This window comes from Delphinapterus leucas, chromosome 12 (genome assembly GCF_059928025.1).
Source record: "Delphinapterus leucas isolate spDelLeu-1000000601 "Yukka" chromosome 12, BTC_Dleu_Yukka2, whole genome shotgun sequence".
Lineage (NCBI taxonomy): Eukaryota > Metazoa > Chordata > Mammalia > Artiodactyla > Monodontidae > Delphinapterus > Delphinapterus leucas.
The window spans coordinates 88,877,747-88,895,095 of NC_143140.1; the positions used below are offsets into that span (position 1 = coordinate 88,877,747).

Below are 17,349 nucleotides of genomic sequence, written 5' to 3' on the forward strand. Positions count from 1 at the left end.
TCTAGCCAGGGCTCTTTTCCATAAAGAAAAGTCGTCTTTAATTGTTCCGTGGGGCATATTGCGTAACCGTGAACGTGCACCGCGGCGGGGCCAGGTGAGGGGCAGGTTCGAGGTGGTCAGCTTGCCCACTCCCCGGCTCAAGGGACTTGTGTCCACACACCAGTGGTTCATGCTCACTCCCAGCAGGATTGCTGCTGTCCGGGTCTGCGGGGTGGTGGGGGGGTGGTCAGGCCTGCAGGGGCTCGTAGGCTGACCGTCTGCTCTGTGGGGGGGCTGGGCTGGGCTGGGGCGGGGGTCACGGCCAGCCAGGTCCAGCATCCTTGCTGCTGCCGCGTGGAGAACCGGCACACGAGGGAGTCCTAGTAACACGTGTGGCACAGACTGACGTGAGCTCCCAAGGATGGCGATGGGATAAATGCACGAGAAGTTGTTTAGTGTTTGTAAGTCATCAGGGAGCAAAATGATACAAATTAAGGAGTCAGAAACGGTAAGTTTACAAGGGACAACTGTAGCTCTCTTTGGAGGCTTATTAGGCCAGGACCTTTCTCCTGGTCTGTCGGATGACGTGTTTTTAGGTAATGAATTACAGGTATCTTATTGTTACTGTTTCCTTTTTTTTTTTTTTTTGCGGTACGCGGGCCCCTCACTGTTGTGGGCTCTCCCGTTGCGGAGCACAGGCTCCGGACGCGCAGGCTCAGCGGCCATGGCTCACGGGCCCAGCCGCTCCGCGGCATGTGGGATCTTCCTGGACCGGGGCACGAACCCGTGTCCCCTGCATTGGCAGGTGGACTCCCAACCGCTGCGCCACCAGGGAAGCCCCTGTTTTCATTTTTTATTGTCATTCATACATTAATCGAACACTGAATACCTGTCTGCAAGGCACCGCGCTATCGCTGTGAGCTTGATGAGTGCAGAAGGAGATACTGTGCCCCGAGGGAACTTGGTCTATCTAGGGTTGAGATACATGAATGGAACGCAATGAGACCTGGCCGGGGCTGCCTGGGGAGCAGCCAGGGATGCACAGGGTCCCTAAGGGCCAGCGCAGCGGAGGCAGGGAGGAGCTTAAGGACGAGCGAGGGACAGGCCGGGTCTGACTGGTCCCCGTGTGCTGCCCCAGCCAACAGCCACCGGACGTCCGCTATTATCTTCAAGTGTGACGAGGATGCCGATGTGGGGCGGCCACAGGTCTTCAGTGAAATCCGTGGGTGCGAGGTGACGTTTGAGTGGAAAACCAAAGTCATCTGCCCCCCGAAGAAGATGGAGTGCAAGTTCATCCAGAAACACAGGACCTACGACCTGCGGCTGCTGTCCTCTCTCACCGGCTCCTGGCTCTTTGTCCACGACGGGACCTCGTGAGTGCCCGCCCCCCACCTTGGCCGCGTGCTGACGGGCTGGGTGCTTGGTGCTTGAGCTCAGACTCTGAAGGCGGGATGGCCTCATTCCTCTGACGCTCAGGGCGGCGTGGTGCGCGGCGGGTGGTTTGGAAGCAGAGGTGACAGAAACCTTCAGAACCCAGAGAAGTTGCTGGTCAGCTGTGGGCCTGGCGGAATTAGTCTTGGTTTGGTTCATGTTTGTGAGGGGCAGCCGTCCATGGCTGCGTGTGTCGGGGTGCGTGAACCGTCCCAGCTTTGCTGCCCGAAGTCCCTTAGGCCATGCTGGCCCACGGTGGGTTAGCTGGACTGACTGCTCCCTGCATAGAGCCTTCCCCTAGGTGCTCCGGGATCCTTCCGTCCACACGGCAGGGGGGAGCGTGGACCTGGAGGGCCTAAGTAGCCGTAAGCGAGGGAACGACTCGCCGGGGTTTGAGCCGCTGCCTGTCCTGACTCTAAACCACCCGAGTCTCGGGGCTCACCCCGCGTGCCTGGTTGGCACACTCGCTTCTTCAGCATCCAGCCGCTCTTTGACCCTTCTTTACCCAGAGACCTGTTTCAGTGCTGCGTCCAGAGGTGCTGTGAAATCCTTGGCTATCAGAACGATTACCTTTTCTGAAAGGAATGGAAGGAGCTGCCCCCGAGTGCGCAGGACAGACACTGACCTTGCCTCTCTCTGTGTCATTTTACAGGTACTACATCAATTTGTGTCAGAAAATATACAAAGGGCCCCTGGACTGCTCTGAAAGAGCCAGCGTTTGCAGAAAGAGCCCCTCTGGCGACGTCCAGGTCTTGGGGCTCGTTCACACGCAGAAGCTGGACGTCATAGGTAAGGCCTGGACCCTTGTCGCATGGTCACAGGTGTCGCGTCAGATTCGGGAATGTGGAGGTGTCTTCCTGTGACCAGAGGGTCAGCACTGGCTTTGGTTGAAGCCTCCAGGTGTCATTTTCAGCGACTGTTTCTCAGGCACTTGGCACCTCCCAGAGCATTAGAATAGGTACTGCTCTGTATCCTCTGGGACGGCAGGTACCTAGTCTGTGTGTCTAGAGCGCTGGGCGATCTTGGGAAGGTATTTGTCCTCAGGAGGAGGGCAGAACGTTCAGGGTTCCTCTGAGTCCCTGCTCCAGCCTCCATGTATATATGCAAGTGTTTATCCGGGGAAGCCGAACGATGACATGAGAGAACCTGGTAAAGACGATTCAGGGTACATTTTCGTAATGTTTTAATTCGGAAACACAAAATGAAGCTTGTCTTAGTAGTTTTAATAGAAGATTCATCTTGCAGTTGGTTGTTGAAAGATTGTTTCATCACATAAAAGGAAAAGGCAGGGTTTTCTTAGTTTAGGAGCAGTCAGGTGTGTTGGGAGGACGAGGAAGAAACAGCGTTCACTGTGCCTGTCTGGCTTGAGGGGGTCCCCAAGCTGTCCTGATTAGAACATGGGGAGCCTATGTCCACTCCAGCTGTTGACAGGGAGAAAGGGAATTCTGGGGAACCACTGTCACCCTTGAGAAAAACCCCGACTCTGCAGGTTGGAAGTGGGGCGAGTCACTCCCCCGGCAGGAGTGGCCAGACCTCGTGGCCCACGGCTCGCCCTCCGTTGGAAATCTTTGCCATAGCCGCCACGAAGGGCATAGGGGCTGCAGGTGGGTCTGTCCCTGCTGTCTCGTCCTCACATGTAGATATTTGACCCGTCTCTCCCTCTGTTTCCCATAGCCAGGTGAGAAAAACTAGAACGTTGAAGCCTCGGGAAAAGATGAGCTAGTAAAACCTGTTCCCTGACGCACCAGGCGGGGTCTTACCCTTAGGCCCCAACAGGACGACCATCTAAGGCCAGTCGCCGTGACCCCCATGAGCATTTAGGGGGTGTGACCTTGTGGGGCGAAGAGTTGGACTCTTGTCCCAGGAATTAACAGTCCCCGGCAACCAGGCTTTATACGTGTGTGTACGTGTGTGATTTACGCGTGTGTACACGTGTAGTCCTCAGTGGCCCGGGTAGGTGTTAGACTCCATTTCACAGGTTGGGTAACTGGATGTGTGGAAGGTTGAGTGTGGTGTTCATCTAGTATGGGGCTGGGGGCACTTCATCAAGACCTATACCTGTTGGTTCCACGTTCCAGAAGTTTAAGAATTTCTCTTCAAAGCTGTGAAACCCTTTCTTAACAAAATTTTCACCAAAGCCCAATATTTAAAACAAACTCACCCAGAGCAGCCTTGAGCCTGGGTGGGTCCGGGAGCGTGGGCCTCACCTCCTGTCAAGGGGTCCCCGTGCCTTGGCCACGCCCCGGAGAACACCTGGGCAGCGGGTGCCGTCCCCTCCGCGTCCCCTGCCTCGAAGGACATGGGTCGGGTGTGTGAGGGTCAGGCCAGAGGACTGTCCCGTGCTGGCCCCGAGAGCCACCGTCTGTGCGCTGAGCCGGGCTGGCCTCGGGCACCCCCAGGACAGCTCTCGGCTGCCGGTCGGAGTCGCTGGCCCCTGTGAGACGTGCCCCTGGAAGCGCGGCCTTGCTTTTTGCGGCCCCTGCAGGCTGGGCTTCCCCTGGTTCTTTGACCACGTCATCTTCAGAAGCAGAAACAGCTCCACGTGGAGCCAGGGGGCCTGAGGAAACCAGAGCTGTTGTGTGTGGAGTGTCACGCTGGAGGGTGGACGTCTGGCGCCTGCCCTGTCCTGCCTGGGAGGCTCAGGGTGGGGAAGCGCCTAAAACGGCACAGAAGTTGCGCATGGCGGTGGGGCCCCGCGTGCACGCTGCACCGGGCGCTCCCCGCTCGGCCCCGGACTGCATGCTGCGGGGGTCTCCCGGCTGCACAGGTGAGGAGACGGCGAGCGGGGGTCGGCTGGGGTCTGAACCCCGGTCTCCCCTTGCTGTGCGGGCAGTGACGCGGGCCGGGCGTGGTCACCAGGCTTGGCAGTGCTGATGACCCGCGTAAGCGGGCCGGGCGTGGTCACCAGGCTTGGCAGTGCTGATGACCCGCGTAATGAGTCTCCAGAGGCACAGACGTTTGTTCGTGATACAGGATTCACTTCTGACACTGGGGCTCCGGCGATGCCCTAGAAATAGCGTCAGTTCTGTCGTTTGTGTTTCAGATGACAGAGTCATCGTGACTTATTCAAAAGGCCATCAGTGTGGTGACAATAAGACGGCATCCGCCGTCATCGAGCTGACCTGTGCGAAGACAGTGGGCCGGCCTTCGTTCACAAGGTGAGGGGATGGGGGTCCCCCAGGGAAGCTGTGCGCAGGGTGTGCCGGGATCCCGTCGTGGTTTCCCCTTGGGGGCGGCAAGGGGCACCGGCCGCTGAGACCCGCGGCCTGGTGGAGCCGGGGCTGACCCGCACAGGGAGGGTTCCCTGGATGGGGGCTGCGACAGGCATAAAAGCAGGATTTCACCGGCTTCCGGCTTTGAATGTCACAGTGTAACCAAAGGGGCATTGATGGGTGCCACCCAAGGCCAGCTGTTCAAGCAGACTGTCTGGGACCCGCGGCCGGCACGGTGGCACCTGGGATGCTTGCTCTTGGACTATCCTGGAAATCTCTGGGCAGCTCCGTGTCTGGGGCTGGGGGCGGCACCGTTTGGCCAGCAGAGGGAGCGTGTGAGCTGCCGTGTTTGTGAACCGACCGATTCCTTCCAGAAACTGGGCTTGGGAAAGGGGAGACCCAGGCGTTGTCAAAGGATTCAATCAGTTGGAGAGCGTGAGGTGCTTGTAAAGCAAATATTCAAAAATGTAGGAGCAAATCTTTCCAGCTTTTAGACGTTGCACAGTTTCTAAATTTTAAGAATACATGTAAGCGCTTGCCTGCTTTTTCACGTGGCAGATATGCTGGATGGGCATCTTCCTGATCGTAAGTCGCCCTCCTAGCTCGGCGGCGTCCTCTGGTTTGGGAGGGTGGCCGTGACCGTGGTGTGTGTGCCGCCTGCAGGTTCGACGTGGACAGCTGCACCTACCACTTCAGCTGGGACTCGCGCGCAGCCTGCGCAGTGAAGCCACAGGAGGTGCAGATGGTGAACGGGACCATCACCAACCCGGCCAACGGCAGGAGCTTCAGCCTCGGGGACATTTATTTCAAGTCAGTGGAGCATTTTAGTTCCGGGCGCTGCCATGTATTCAGATCTCTCCCCGGCTGAGGGCTGCGAGATAAAGAGGCCCAAGTGTTTGTGTGTTTTAGTTACTGTTTCCAGGTAGTCGTCATATTTCGCTCAAGCAGAGGGCAAGCACTGCTCAGCTACTGAGCGTGACACCAAAGGTGCTCAGTTCTCTTGAGCATAAAAATAAAGTCGCCCCTCCTCCCTCGCCCAGGGGTTGGAGCTGGAACCTTCTGAAACAATTTTTGATGAGGAACTTCTGGGCTTACTAGTTTGTGAATTAAAAAGTCAGTTGCTCAGCGGTGTCACTGGGTGGGTCTCGGGGTCCGGGCCTGTGCCTGGGCAGGGGGAAGCGGGCATGGTGCGGGGCACAGCACCTGAGAACAGCACAGCGAAGCTCAGAGCACGGAAGGGTGGGCAGTAGGACGGAGAGACGGCAGGTGCCCTCGGCAGCATCCTGCAGCCCTGCCCCGTACCTGGGCTTTGGGTCCAGGTGACAAAGGGCTCTCTTGAAGGACCGTTGGAGTCACCCGACCTTTACTGTTTCTTTAGGCGATTCAGCGCCTCTGGGGACATGAGAACGAATGGGGACAAGTACCTGTATGAGATCCAGCTGTCCTCCATCACGAGCTCCACGAACCCTGCATGCTCCGGGGCCAACATCTGTCAGGTGAAGCCCAACGACCAGCACTTCAGTAGGAAAGTTGGGACTTCTGACAAAACCAAATACTACGTTCAAGGTAACTCTCCCCATCCATGTGCCACGTTTAACTTCCTTGGAGGATCTGTAACATATTTTCATGAACAAACGCCCTGCGGTTGAAACGTCAGATCAGTTTTAGCACAAAAGCCCTGGGTCCGATCCTGTGTCTTGACACGCGCTTGTCATAGCGGACTGAGCAGCGTGTGTCAGACCCGAGCGGTTCACTGTAGGGAAGATTTGCCTCCTAAACAAACAAGCAAAGCCTGGTCTAAACCAGAGGTGGTGAGGTGGGCGTGCATGGCCACGTCCGGAATTCCCTTTGGTTTGGTTTTTGTCACGATACATCTTTATTTTGAAACTTCAGATGTTACTGTAGAAGGGTAAGAGGTTTCGTGTTTGTCAGAAGGATGAGAAGAAAAGAGAGGCCTGACCCAGGTATTCGGGTGGGTGTGGAGGGGAGGGCATTCCACTGCGCTGACGGAGCTTTTCCTTTCTTCCTTTTGTTCCCTTCCAGCTTTATTGAAATATAATTGACATACAGCTCTGTATAAGTTTAAGGGGCACAGCTAATGATTTGACTTACATACATCATGAAATGATGACCGCAAGTTTAATGAACATCTGTCATCTCATGTGGATGCAAAATTAAAGAGAAAAAAAAATTTTTTTTTCTTGCGATGAGAACTCTTAGGATTCACGCCACTAGTGACTTTCAAATGTAACATACAGCAGGGTTAATTATGTTTAGCACGTAGCATGTAATATCCCTATTATTAATTTATAATTAGAAGTTTGTACCTTTTGACCACCTTCATCCAGTTTCCTCTCCCCACAGCGTCTTCCCCCGGTAGCCACAAATCTAATCTCTTTTTCTGTGAGTTTGTTTGTTTTTGAAGTACAGTTGACCTACAAGGCTATTTCAAAATGATCACCACGCGAAGTCTGGTTACCACGTGCCACCACGCGAAGATGTTACATAATTATTGACCGTATTCCCCACACTCTACACTTCATACCCGTGACTCATTTATTTTGCGCCTGGAAGTTTGTACCTCTTAATTGCCCTCACTTACTTCTTTCCTAATTCCTTCTTGACCTTGAAAGAATGTTTCCAGGAGGCAGCTCATGTGCTTTTGTTTTAAACAGCTAGTCTTTCACTATATACCATTTCATGATTTGATTTTTTTTTTAATTAATTAATTTATTTATGGCTACGTTGGGTCTTCGTTTCTGTGCGAGGGTTTTCTCTAGTTGTGGCGAGCGGGGGCCACTCTTCATCGGGGTGTGCGGGCCTCTCACTATCGCAGCCTCTCTTGTTGCGGAGCACAGGCTCCAGATGCACAGGCTCAGTAGTTGTGGCTCACGGGCCCAGTTGCTCCGTGGCATGTGGGATCCGCCCAGACCAGGGCTCGAACCCGTGTCCCCTGCATTGGCAGGCGGACTCTCGACCACTGCGCCACCAGGGAAGCCCCATGATGTGATTTTTGAACGAGGTGAATGAACTCGCTTTTTAAACAATTAAATGTGCTTACAAAACCAGCTGACTTCGACCTCAAAGGGCTGCTGAGAGAGAGATTCCCGGCGAGGAGGGGGGAGCAGCTGCTCCCTGAGTAGGTGTAGCCTAGAAGAGGGCGTTTCCGTGCTCAGGTACCGAGCTGGTCACTGCACTTGACAGCGCCCACCAGGGGCCGGGCAGAGACCTGCCAGGTCAGTCTGGCTCGCTTCCGTGATTCCCTGTCATAGGGTCAGCCCGCTGGTCCCCTGTTCTCTTCCGGTGATTCTGGGTCAGATGCTGGAGTTGTGCAGTGGCTGGTTGGGCCCTCTCTTGAGGTGCTGTCCTCAGGGCCTGGCCCTGTAGTAAGTGCTTGGTAAATGTGTGTTGACTGACTGAAGGGCTGCTTTAAACGCCTCCAAGGCCACTGCTCTGCAGAGAAGGAAAGTCCAAGCTCTTTTGAGCACAGCCTGGAAGATTTTGACAGACTCCCGTTTTCTTAGCGGCTGGTCCTGCAAACGCACCCAGACCCAGCCATCAGGTTACTCACGAGCCCCTGCAGGTCCCATGCCGCCGCTGCACGGGCCTTCCCGCTGGACTGCCTCCGCCCGCCCCATCCTTCTCCTGCTGCCTGTCCCAGCGAGGTGCTCCCTTCTCACACCCAGGGGCACGGCTGCGGGTGTGCCTGCAGCAGTGGTCAGGCTCCACGCCACAGCCCAGGTCAGGGGCCCAGCCACTAGAGTGAGAACCTTCGCGTCCGTAAGGCCTGCATCTAGTCTAGTTGGCCTCCTGCTGCCCCCCAGCTTCAGGGTGTGCGTGCGTCTGTGTGTATGTATGTACACACACACTTGTGTGCGCACGTTTATTTATTCTTGGTTAATGAAATCATTTCAGACGTTTTCACTGCCTTCATTCACCAGCGCTAGGGAGTAGGTTTAGTTTTAAGCCTTCGTCCACATTTCAGGAAGAATGCAGTTTAACGCCCTTCATGAGCCTGCATGCATCCGAGTGGGCAAGAGTGGGAAGCCGCAAAGCCCGTCTCTGGCTGAGATTCAGAGCTGCCACCTCGGCCCCTCACTGGCTCACCAGTTTGTGCCCTCGTTCCAGCCCGGGGAACAGCCCACTCAGGTCATGGCTCAGCCAGTTGTGAGTAAGGACACGTGGGGCGTTCCCGAGCCCAGCCCACGGGGCTGGGTCTCGGCCGCCCTCCGAGCGCGTCGCTGCACACGCTGCGCTCCCTGGTGCTCAAGTGGTGGCTGGTCGTGAGGATTTTGAGTCTCCAGCCACGAAGTTGTCCACACAAGGCAGAGTCCACACAAGCTCCTCTCACTTCTGACACCAGCTGCAAGTTCAGGGGGCTCCATCTCCGCCTCAGATTTGATAATTCACTAGACGGATGCTCAGAGCCAAGAGCTGTTTTAGTCGTGCGTACAGTTTATTACAATGAAAGGACGTAGAGTAAAGTCAGCCAGTGGGAGAAGTGGGTAGGGTACGGTCTGGGAGGGAGCCAGACGCTTCTGTTGTCTTCTCCCTGTGGAATCAGGACGTGTTATGTTCTCAGCATAAACGTGACAACGCACACACAAGCGCTCAGGAGCTGACCAGGGAAGCCCACCCATCCCTCAGTGTCCGGAGGTTTTACTGGGGCTTCATTGCGTAGGCTTGACTGATTGATCACTCGGTTGGTAGGTTGGTTGACTGGCTGGTTGGTTGGTTAACTGATTCGTTGGTTGACTGGTGGGTTGGCTGACTGGCTGGTTGGTTGGTTAACTGATTCGTTGGTTGACTGGCTGGTTGGTTGGTTAACTGATTTGTTGGTTGACTGGTGGGTTGGTTGACTGGCTGGTTGGTTGGTTAACTGATTCGTTGGTGGACTGGTGGGTTGGCTGACTGGCTGGTTGGTTGGTTAACTGATTCGTTGGTTGACTGGCTGGTTGGTTGGTTAACTGATTTGTTGGTTGACTGGTGGGTTGGTTGACTGGCTGGTTGGTTGGTTAACTGATTCGTTGGTGGACTGGTGGGTTGGCTGACTGGCTGGTTGGTTGGTTAACTGATTCGTTGGTTGACTGGCTGGTTGGTTGGTTAACTGATTTGTTGGTTGACTGGCTGACTGGCTGGCTGGTTGGCTGGTTGGTTGGTCAACCTCGGTCTCCAGGTGGACTGATACCATGTAGGCAGCCCCCCCTCCAGGTCATATTGTTAGCGGAGGACAAAGGCCAGACCTCTTTTTGGGCAAGGTTCAAGTCTTTCCCACATTCTGACTTAGGGCAGGGGCCCCGTAATGTGTGTTGAGCAGCCTGTGAGAGCTCATCTGGGACATTTGATGAAGGACCCTTACGTCTGATTTTAAGTCTCTGCAAACTTTTTACAGGCTATGAAAAGGTAAACTTGGCCCACTACTGAAACACCAGTGGTAATGGTGCTGTGCTTGTGTGTGCGCCTGCCTTGTTGACAGATGGCGATCTGGATGTGGTGTTTGCCTCTTCCTCCAAGTGTGGAAAAGACAAGACGAAATCTGTCTCCTCCACCATCTTCTTCCACTGTGACCCCTTGGTGAAGGACGGGATCCCCGAGTTCAGCCACGAGACCGCCGACTGCCAGTACCTCTTCTCCTGGTACACCTCTGCCGTGTGTCCTCTGGGGTAAGTGGGGGCCTGCCCCACGGTGTTCCCGTAACTCCAGGAGCATTGAGGCTGTGTCCCAAGGTGAGTTGTTGAGAGGGAGAAGCTATTACCTGGGCTGTGATCACTGTTTCTTCCCAGAGAAGAGAGCCGTGTTCCCGGGAGATGAGGGCGGCCAGCGTGTCCCTGAGTCTTTGCTCCAGAAGCGCCTCTGTGCTCTCGGGGCCCTGCAGAGGGATCAGAGAGGCCTGGGGGAGGCGTGTTGCCCAGAGCTCGGCTTTTCTCGTTCCCTTGGTGGCGAAGGGTCGTGTGGCTGGGGGATCACCTTTCCTAGTCCTCCTGCCTTAGTTTCATCATCAGAGGGGTTTGTCCGCTGTTGACCTCCACCTCTGGTGGAGCCGTCTCACTGTGTGGGGCTGCAAAGGCAGGGCCCCCGCCTGAGCTGGGCCTCGCTAGGCACTGGCGGTGGTGGTGGCTGAGTGTTGTGGCCTCCCCGCAGGGTGGGCTTCGACAGTGAGAGCGCCGGGGACGACGCGCAGGAGCGCAAGGGGCTCTCGGAGCGGAGCCAGGCCGTCGGGGCCGTCCTCAGCCTGCTGCTGGTGGCGCTCACTGGCTGCCTGCTCGCCCTGCTGCTCCATAAGAAGGAGCGACGGTAAGGAGAGGGGAGTGGGCCAGGGGGACGGGCCAGTGGTTCAGAGTCTATATCTGGGCTCCTTTTTTTGAGCCCGTCAGCAGCCAAAGTGTGGAAGCGGTCCCCAAAGCTGTGTTTTGTAAACGTCTGCGCCCTTGTGACGATGTGTCCTGTCTGACCAGGGCTGTGGATCCTGTCAGGTCACGTGGCAGATGCTCTGTGGGCCTTGGCCTGGCCCACCTGTTCCCAGGATGTGGCTCTCTGCACGTGTCCACAGATGGACAGAGAGTTAAACACCTGTCACAAGCTGACTTCCTTCTGATCAGCTGACTTGTCTGCCCTTTAAAAGGGGAGCATTTGTTAGGGACCGGCTGTGACACCTCCTGCATGGGCTCCCCTTTGCTGGTGAAAGGTCTTGTCACTCACAGGCAGCACGACCGTTCAGCAGATTTCATGTCACACATGAATGAGGCCCAGGGCTCGGTGTGTAGTCACCCCTGTCCAGAGCGCAGGGATGGTCCAGCTCTGGGGCTCCCTGTTGCCTCTCTCACCTGCCTGAGGAGCCAGCAGCAAACGAGAGAGGGTCAGGGAGTGCTGACCGCAGCCATCCCGACCCTGAGAGGCTGTCAGTGGGATGCAGGATTGGGGCAGGAGGTCTGGGTGTGAGCCGGCCCTGCGTTCGTCCGTCGGCCCAGTAATCTCAGCGCAGCCCTGGGGTGGCGGGAAGGTGTGGGTCATCGTATTGACGTGAAAAAGCAGAAGGACAAATGCTGGCTCACTCACTCTGGCCCTTCTTACACCATGAAAACGGGGAGCAGGATTTGGACCCACGTCCGTCTGATTGTAAAGCATCCTTCCTGCTGAAGTGGTTTACAGCCCTGCTGTCGTGGGTTGAGGGAACGCATGCTCTTGGGGGTGCAGCCTCCCAGTAGCAGGCCCTCAGGAGCCGGAGGGGGGTGCGGCTCCAGCCTGGAGTAACTTGGGTCTCCTTTCAGGGAGACGGTGATGAGCAAGCTCACCAGCTGCTGTCGAAGAAGCGCAAATGTGTCCTACAAATACTCAAAGGTAGTTCCCTGCTGAGGTCTTTGGGTGACTCAACACGCACGCATGCGCTCGAACCGTCGTCATGCTGTTGGTCAGTGACTACAAGGAAACTGACATCGCGGGAAGTTTGAAATGGACGGAGGGAAAATGTCCCTATGCTCTTAACCCGAACACACTTTTTGTCCTTTTTCCTTCAAGTTTTTGTCGTTGTGGTTGCAGCTAATTTCTTACAGTGTTCAGTATTAGTTTACTTCTACTTTTTTGGCTATTCTACAAAAAAAGATGGTAATGAAAATTTCTGTGCCTCCGGCATTTAGATGGCTTCCTTTGGATAAGTGTCTAGAAATTTAGGCCAGAGCGCCTAAATGCACTCATGGCTGTTGACTGTACTGCCAGCTGCTTTCTGAAAGGCTTCCCTCAACTACAGTCATCCACGTGTCCCGTGCGCGGCCCCTTTCCCTGCTGCCCGAGGGCACCTGGAGCAGAGGGGCTCCGTCCCCCAGCACTGCCGCCTTGTTGCTGGCCGCCTTCTTGCCTCCTGACACCATCTGCCTTGGTTGGGTCTCAGCAGGGGCTGGCAGTCGCCAGCCCTCCCCTTCTCCCTGAGGAGGAACATGGGACCGTGATGGCTGTGGTGGGCTGGGAAGAGGTCCCCGACTCCGGGTGGGTCATGGAGGGAGAGGGGCAGAGGAGGCTGACGAGGCCTCAGGCGGACCCACGGTCTCTGCTGTGTCCCGGCAGGTGAACAAGGAGGAAGAGGCGGACGAAAACGAAACTGAGTGGCTGATGGAAGAGATCCAGCTGCCGTCACCGAGGCCCGGGAAGGAGGGGCAGGAAAATGGTCACATCACTACCAAGTCCGTGAAAGCCGAAGCCCTTACCTCCCTGCACGGGGATGACCAAGACAGCGAGGATGAGGTGCTGACCATCCCAGAGGTGAAAGTGCACCTGGGCAGAGGGACCGGGGCTGAAGGCGTGCACCCACTGAGGCCCCCGCCGAGGAAGGCACTTCGGGAGCGAGCGGACGACCGGGTGGGGCTGATGAGTGGGGAGCAGGCCAGGAGGGGGAGGCCCCGGGCCGCGCAGAAGACCATGAGCTCCTTCCACGATGACAGCGACGAGGACCTCCTGCACATCTAGACTGCGGGGTGCGCTCGGCGACTCCGCCGGCACCTCCAACCAAATAAGACTTTTGACTCCGTGATGCTTCTATCATTTTTGCCTTTAACAAAAACTGTTTCAAAAGGGAAGAGTTCTGGTGGTGGGGGAGAGGGTGAGGAGGTGGGTGCCGCTCTCTGTGGTCACCGGGATGGGGCATCGCTCCAGCTGCCAGAGGGCGGCGCCGGGGCCCCGTGTTTAGTCCCAAGTCCTCGCATAGAACGTGGCCACCGGGCGCTTCCTACTGCGCCCGGGCCAGATGCGTCTCGGAGCAGAGGGCTGCGTTTGCGGAAAACCCTTGCTGCTTTAGGCCCTGTAGGGTATTTGATCATTATATTTTAGCATTTAATTCTCTCCTCCTATTTATTGACTTTGACAATTACTCAGGTTTGCGAAAAAGGAAAAACACAATAACAACAACAGTTTTTTCCTGCCGGCAGGGGGTAATCTATCTGTCTGTCCCTTAGCGGGGAGGCTGCTGGGGCGCTCGGGTGGTTTCATACGAGGTTTTGAACTGCTCCACGACACGTCCTCTAAGTTAGACTCCGCCGTTCTGTCTCTTTTCCCTTTTGCTTCTGTCTCGTAAGGGCGCGTGTGTGCGCGCGCACACACACACGTGTGGGTCCCTAGTGCCTGGGCTCTGGAGGGTCTGCCTGCTGTATGCCTCTGGTCAGTAACGGCTGCAGCTTTTTGCGTGACGTCTTCAATCCTAGGTGCACAGAGCACAGTTATCAGTATTTCTTTCGCCAGCTGGTGAAGTCAGACAACCCACCCAAAGATTGATTTGTGCGTGCGTGTGTGTGTGTATGTGTGTGTGAGAGAGAGAGAATGGAGTTGAGATGTCAGACTTTTTTCCGGACTTGGGGGTGTAGGTCTCACCTCTTCAGGTTCACATGATACCACCTTTACTGTGCTTATTTGTTTTTTTTTTTAAGAAGAAAGTGTTTATCAACCATTCGACCTATAAGAAGCCTTAATTTGCACAGTGTGTGACTCACGGAAATTGCATGAAAGCCAGTGGGCCAGATTCTCGCTCCTAGCGTTGCACCTGGATTCCTGCTCGGTGGGGGGTGGGGAGGGGGGCGGCCAAGGCCGGCCTCTCAGTCTGCAGGACGGGAGGGCGAGACCACTGTCCTTCCCGGCTGTCGGCTCCTTTCTTGAAGTGTTTAATGAATGACTTTTCTTGCATTATAGAACTGTATATAGACTCAGTGGTATTCATATCCTGGAAAGCAAACCAGCCTACAGGGCTCCTTGGTTTGTACTCCGTTTGGCTGATGGCTTATTTGATTTCAACATGAGTGTATTTTTAAAAATTGATTTCTTTCCTCATTTTTTTTTCAATCAAATTTACTGTAATATGAAGTATTCAACAATTTGAATAAAAGATAAATTATTAACCGGGTGTTCCTGCTTTTTCCCCGCGAGAGTGAAAAGCTGCCTGGTTAGTTGCCAAGCCCAGTGCCCTCTCTGTGCCTCCTGTTACGTGTCCGGATGGCAGCCGGCCCTTCACGTGCAGCACATCAGCTTTCTCTCTGGAGTCTCCCTGCGTGTAGGTGCTCACCCGAGGCCCCCAGGGCTTCTGTCAGCTCCATCCACGCCTGCTTCTTCCTCCTTCCGAGAAAGGGTATTGTTACCAAAACAGCCACCGTGTGTGCAGATCCCATACTACCAGAAAGCGTCCTGGTGCACAGCCTGAGCTAGCGTGGGGGCAGGAGGGCTTCTCTTGCACAAATTGGGTTTCCATCTGAAACTACTGACTAGTAATGAGAGCTTCTTAGATATTAATGTGAAAGCAGACCCAACAGGGAGTTACTACAATGTCAGACTAGACTTCTTGGCGTTAGCATCCTTCCCTCCTCATTTTCTGATTATTTCCAATTGGGGTGACTTTTTTTTTTATTTTTAAGGATTTTACAATGTCACTCCTGAGACAGGCACTCTGGGGTCTTATCAAGGTTTACATTGTGACCCCAGAGTTGCTGGTCCTTGGACACTGTGCCCAGGGGGCTGTTCTCTAAGCCACTCCCCTCTCTTCCGGTGGAGGGGGGGGCACTTGCAGGTGCTCACTGGCCCTGTTGGTAAACTTGATGGTGGGGAAGTTCTCCGTCTGCACCTCGGGCCACCTGCCCTGGTGCCCAGCTTGTGCCGGCCGCAGAGGGATGGGGAAGTGACCATGTGCGTGAAGCTTTTGCTCAGGCTCTTTTCTTGAGCTCCTGCAAACAGACTGACAGCCCGTGCCAGCTGTGGTCACAGGTAGTTTAGGAAAACGCCTCCCTGACAGCAAATAGGAATTAGAATCTTTTAAGATTCTAGTTAGTTTCCTTTTAACCAAATTCTTTAAGCCCCGCCGCTTTTTCGAGACTGTCCATTGAATGGCAGAGGAATGGGATAAGTGGAGGGTCAGGACGGTGTAGGCAAACCCTGAGCCCAGGAAATCCACAGGAGAGTGGAAACACGGCTCCCGCCAAGAACATTCCAAACGCAGCTGAATCCATTTCTCCACCAACCTCTGACATAGGCTGATCATCCGACGATTCCTTTAGGGAGGCTGACTGCCACCCGGGCATTCAGAAGGAATTCTTTGGTCCCTTTATACCAGTTCAAGAAGTGGGCATGGAGGTCTTAGCTCCCTTCCAGGGGATCAGGTCACAAGGGGATGGTGTGCCTCGGGAGCGGAAGGTACTGGCCAGCTTAGATTGATAAAACCCCCCCTCACCAGCTTTGGAGAATCCCCGCGACTCTGACGTCACGACACGACTTCTTATTTCCCCAAATGAACGTGGCTGATGTGGAGCCGGCGCCTCTCAAGGGAAGCTGAGCGTGCTGTGCCTTCTGGAAGGACGGGTACCCGGGGTGGCCCGCTGCACAAAGCCCGGGTGGGGTGGCCTGGCCGGGTGGTCCTGCAGCTCCTCTCTGGGCTGGTGTGGGCCCGGAGACAGGCAGCCGTGTGCTCAGGGACGGAGGGGCTGGAGGTGCTGCAAAGGTAAGGCTGGAACAGTCCTGGAACTTGGAGAGTCCCACGGAAGTCGCTGTCAGTACCACTCTGGGGGAAATGCAGTGTTTCCCCTAAAAGTAGAGGGAAAGGCCAAAGGTAGGCCGCGAATTATTAGCTACTCATGTTTCTTTCCCTCTTATTCTATTTTGTTTTTTGTTGTTTTTTTTTTTTGCGGTACGTGGGCCTCTCACTGTCATGGCCTCTCCCGTTGCGGAGCACAGGCTCCGGACGCGCGGGCTCAGCGGCCATGGCTCACGGGCCCAGCCGCTCCGCGGCATGTGGGATCTTCCTGGACCGGGGCACGAACCCGTGTCCCCTGCATTGGCAGGCAGACTCGCAACCACTGCGCCACCAGGGAAGCCCACCTCTTATTCTATTTTGTTTTGACCAGTTTGTGAATCAAATTCAGTGAAATTCATACTGTTACTTTGATACTCGCGGAGTTAGAGGAAAGCAAAGTTGAGTGGGGTCTTGTTGGTCGTCACCCCTGGACAGGGTGACAATGCAGGTCACTCGGCAGCTGCTCTCAGCGCCGTCCTGGAGAAAGCGGCCCGGGGAGCAAGGCTCATTTTCCACCAGAGCAGGGAAGTGACGTGGGTGCTGGATCCCATGAGGTGGGTGCGTAGAGGGTCAGGTCCCAGGCAGACCCTGTGACCCTTGGCTTCAAATTTAAAAAAAAGGTTGACAAAACACAGAGAATTTGAACATACAGGACAAAGAAGTTTTTTCCCGCAACTGCGAGAGTGAGCTGCCTCCCTGGTGCCTTGTCATCCCAGGCCCCTCAGGATGTCACTCCCCATGAGCACAATGCACTCTCTGGACCCAGAACACCCACGTGGTCCTGCCAGTTATCATGGCAACACCGTTTTCACTAAGAGGACCCCATTCAGAATCCTGTCCAATTCAGTTGCCCTGTCTCTCTTGAGTTTCCCTCAGTCTGGAAAGTTCCTCAGCCTTTGACTTTGGTGACCTTGACATGTGAGGTCACCCTCCTCATCCTGATGGCGCTCTGACACGCCTGACGGTCACTCTCCCCTCAGGGACGCCCTCGCCCACCCTGCCGCTGGGACGAGGCCTGTCCTGCTCTGCCCACCTCACGGCTTTGGGACTCATTCTAGAAGCACAGGGCAAGAGGCGAGGGGCTCAGGATGAATGAAGCCACACCTGAACTAGAAGATCGCGTTGGCATGCAGTTGGATTGTCGTATAGTGGCATTTCCCGAAGTGCGCCCCACGGAACACTTGTTCTGTGTGA

At 55.3% G+C, this 17,349-nt stretch overlaps 1 protein-coding gene across 1 annotated transcript in view; it reads left to right on the forward strand.

Annotated features, from left to right (window-relative positions):
* The window catches only part of IGF2R (insulin like growth factor 2 receptor), a 110,275-nt gene extending 95,778 nt beyond the window's left edge, over nucleotides 1–14,497 (forward strand). Inside the window, exons 40-48 of the mRNA XM_022560660.3 lie at nucleotides 1,118–1,352; nucleotides 2,063–2,199; nucleotides 4,454–4,568; nucleotides 5,286–5,432; nucleotides 6,001–6,188; nucleotides 10,099–10,285; nucleotides 10,764–10,916; nucleotides 11,891–11,960; nucleotides 12,681–14,497. Coding sequence (XP_022416368.1) covers nucleotides 1,118–1,352; nucleotides 2,063–2,199; nucleotides 4,454–4,568; nucleotides 5,286–5,432; nucleotides 6,001–6,188; nucleotides 10,099–10,285; nucleotides 10,764–10,916; nucleotides 11,891–11,960; nucleotides 12,681–13,079 — 1,631 coding nt within the window. The 3' untranslated portion in view covers nucleotides 13,080–14,497. The remainder of the gene's footprint in view (nucleotides 1–1,117; nucleotides 1,353–2,062; nucleotides 2,200–4,453; nucleotides 4,569–5,285; nucleotides 5,433–6,000; nucleotides 6,189–10,098; nucleotides 10,286–10,763; nucleotides 10,917–11,890; nucleotides 11,961–12,680) is intronic.
* The last annotated feature ends 2,852 nt before the right edge of the window (nucleotides 14,498–17,349 follow it).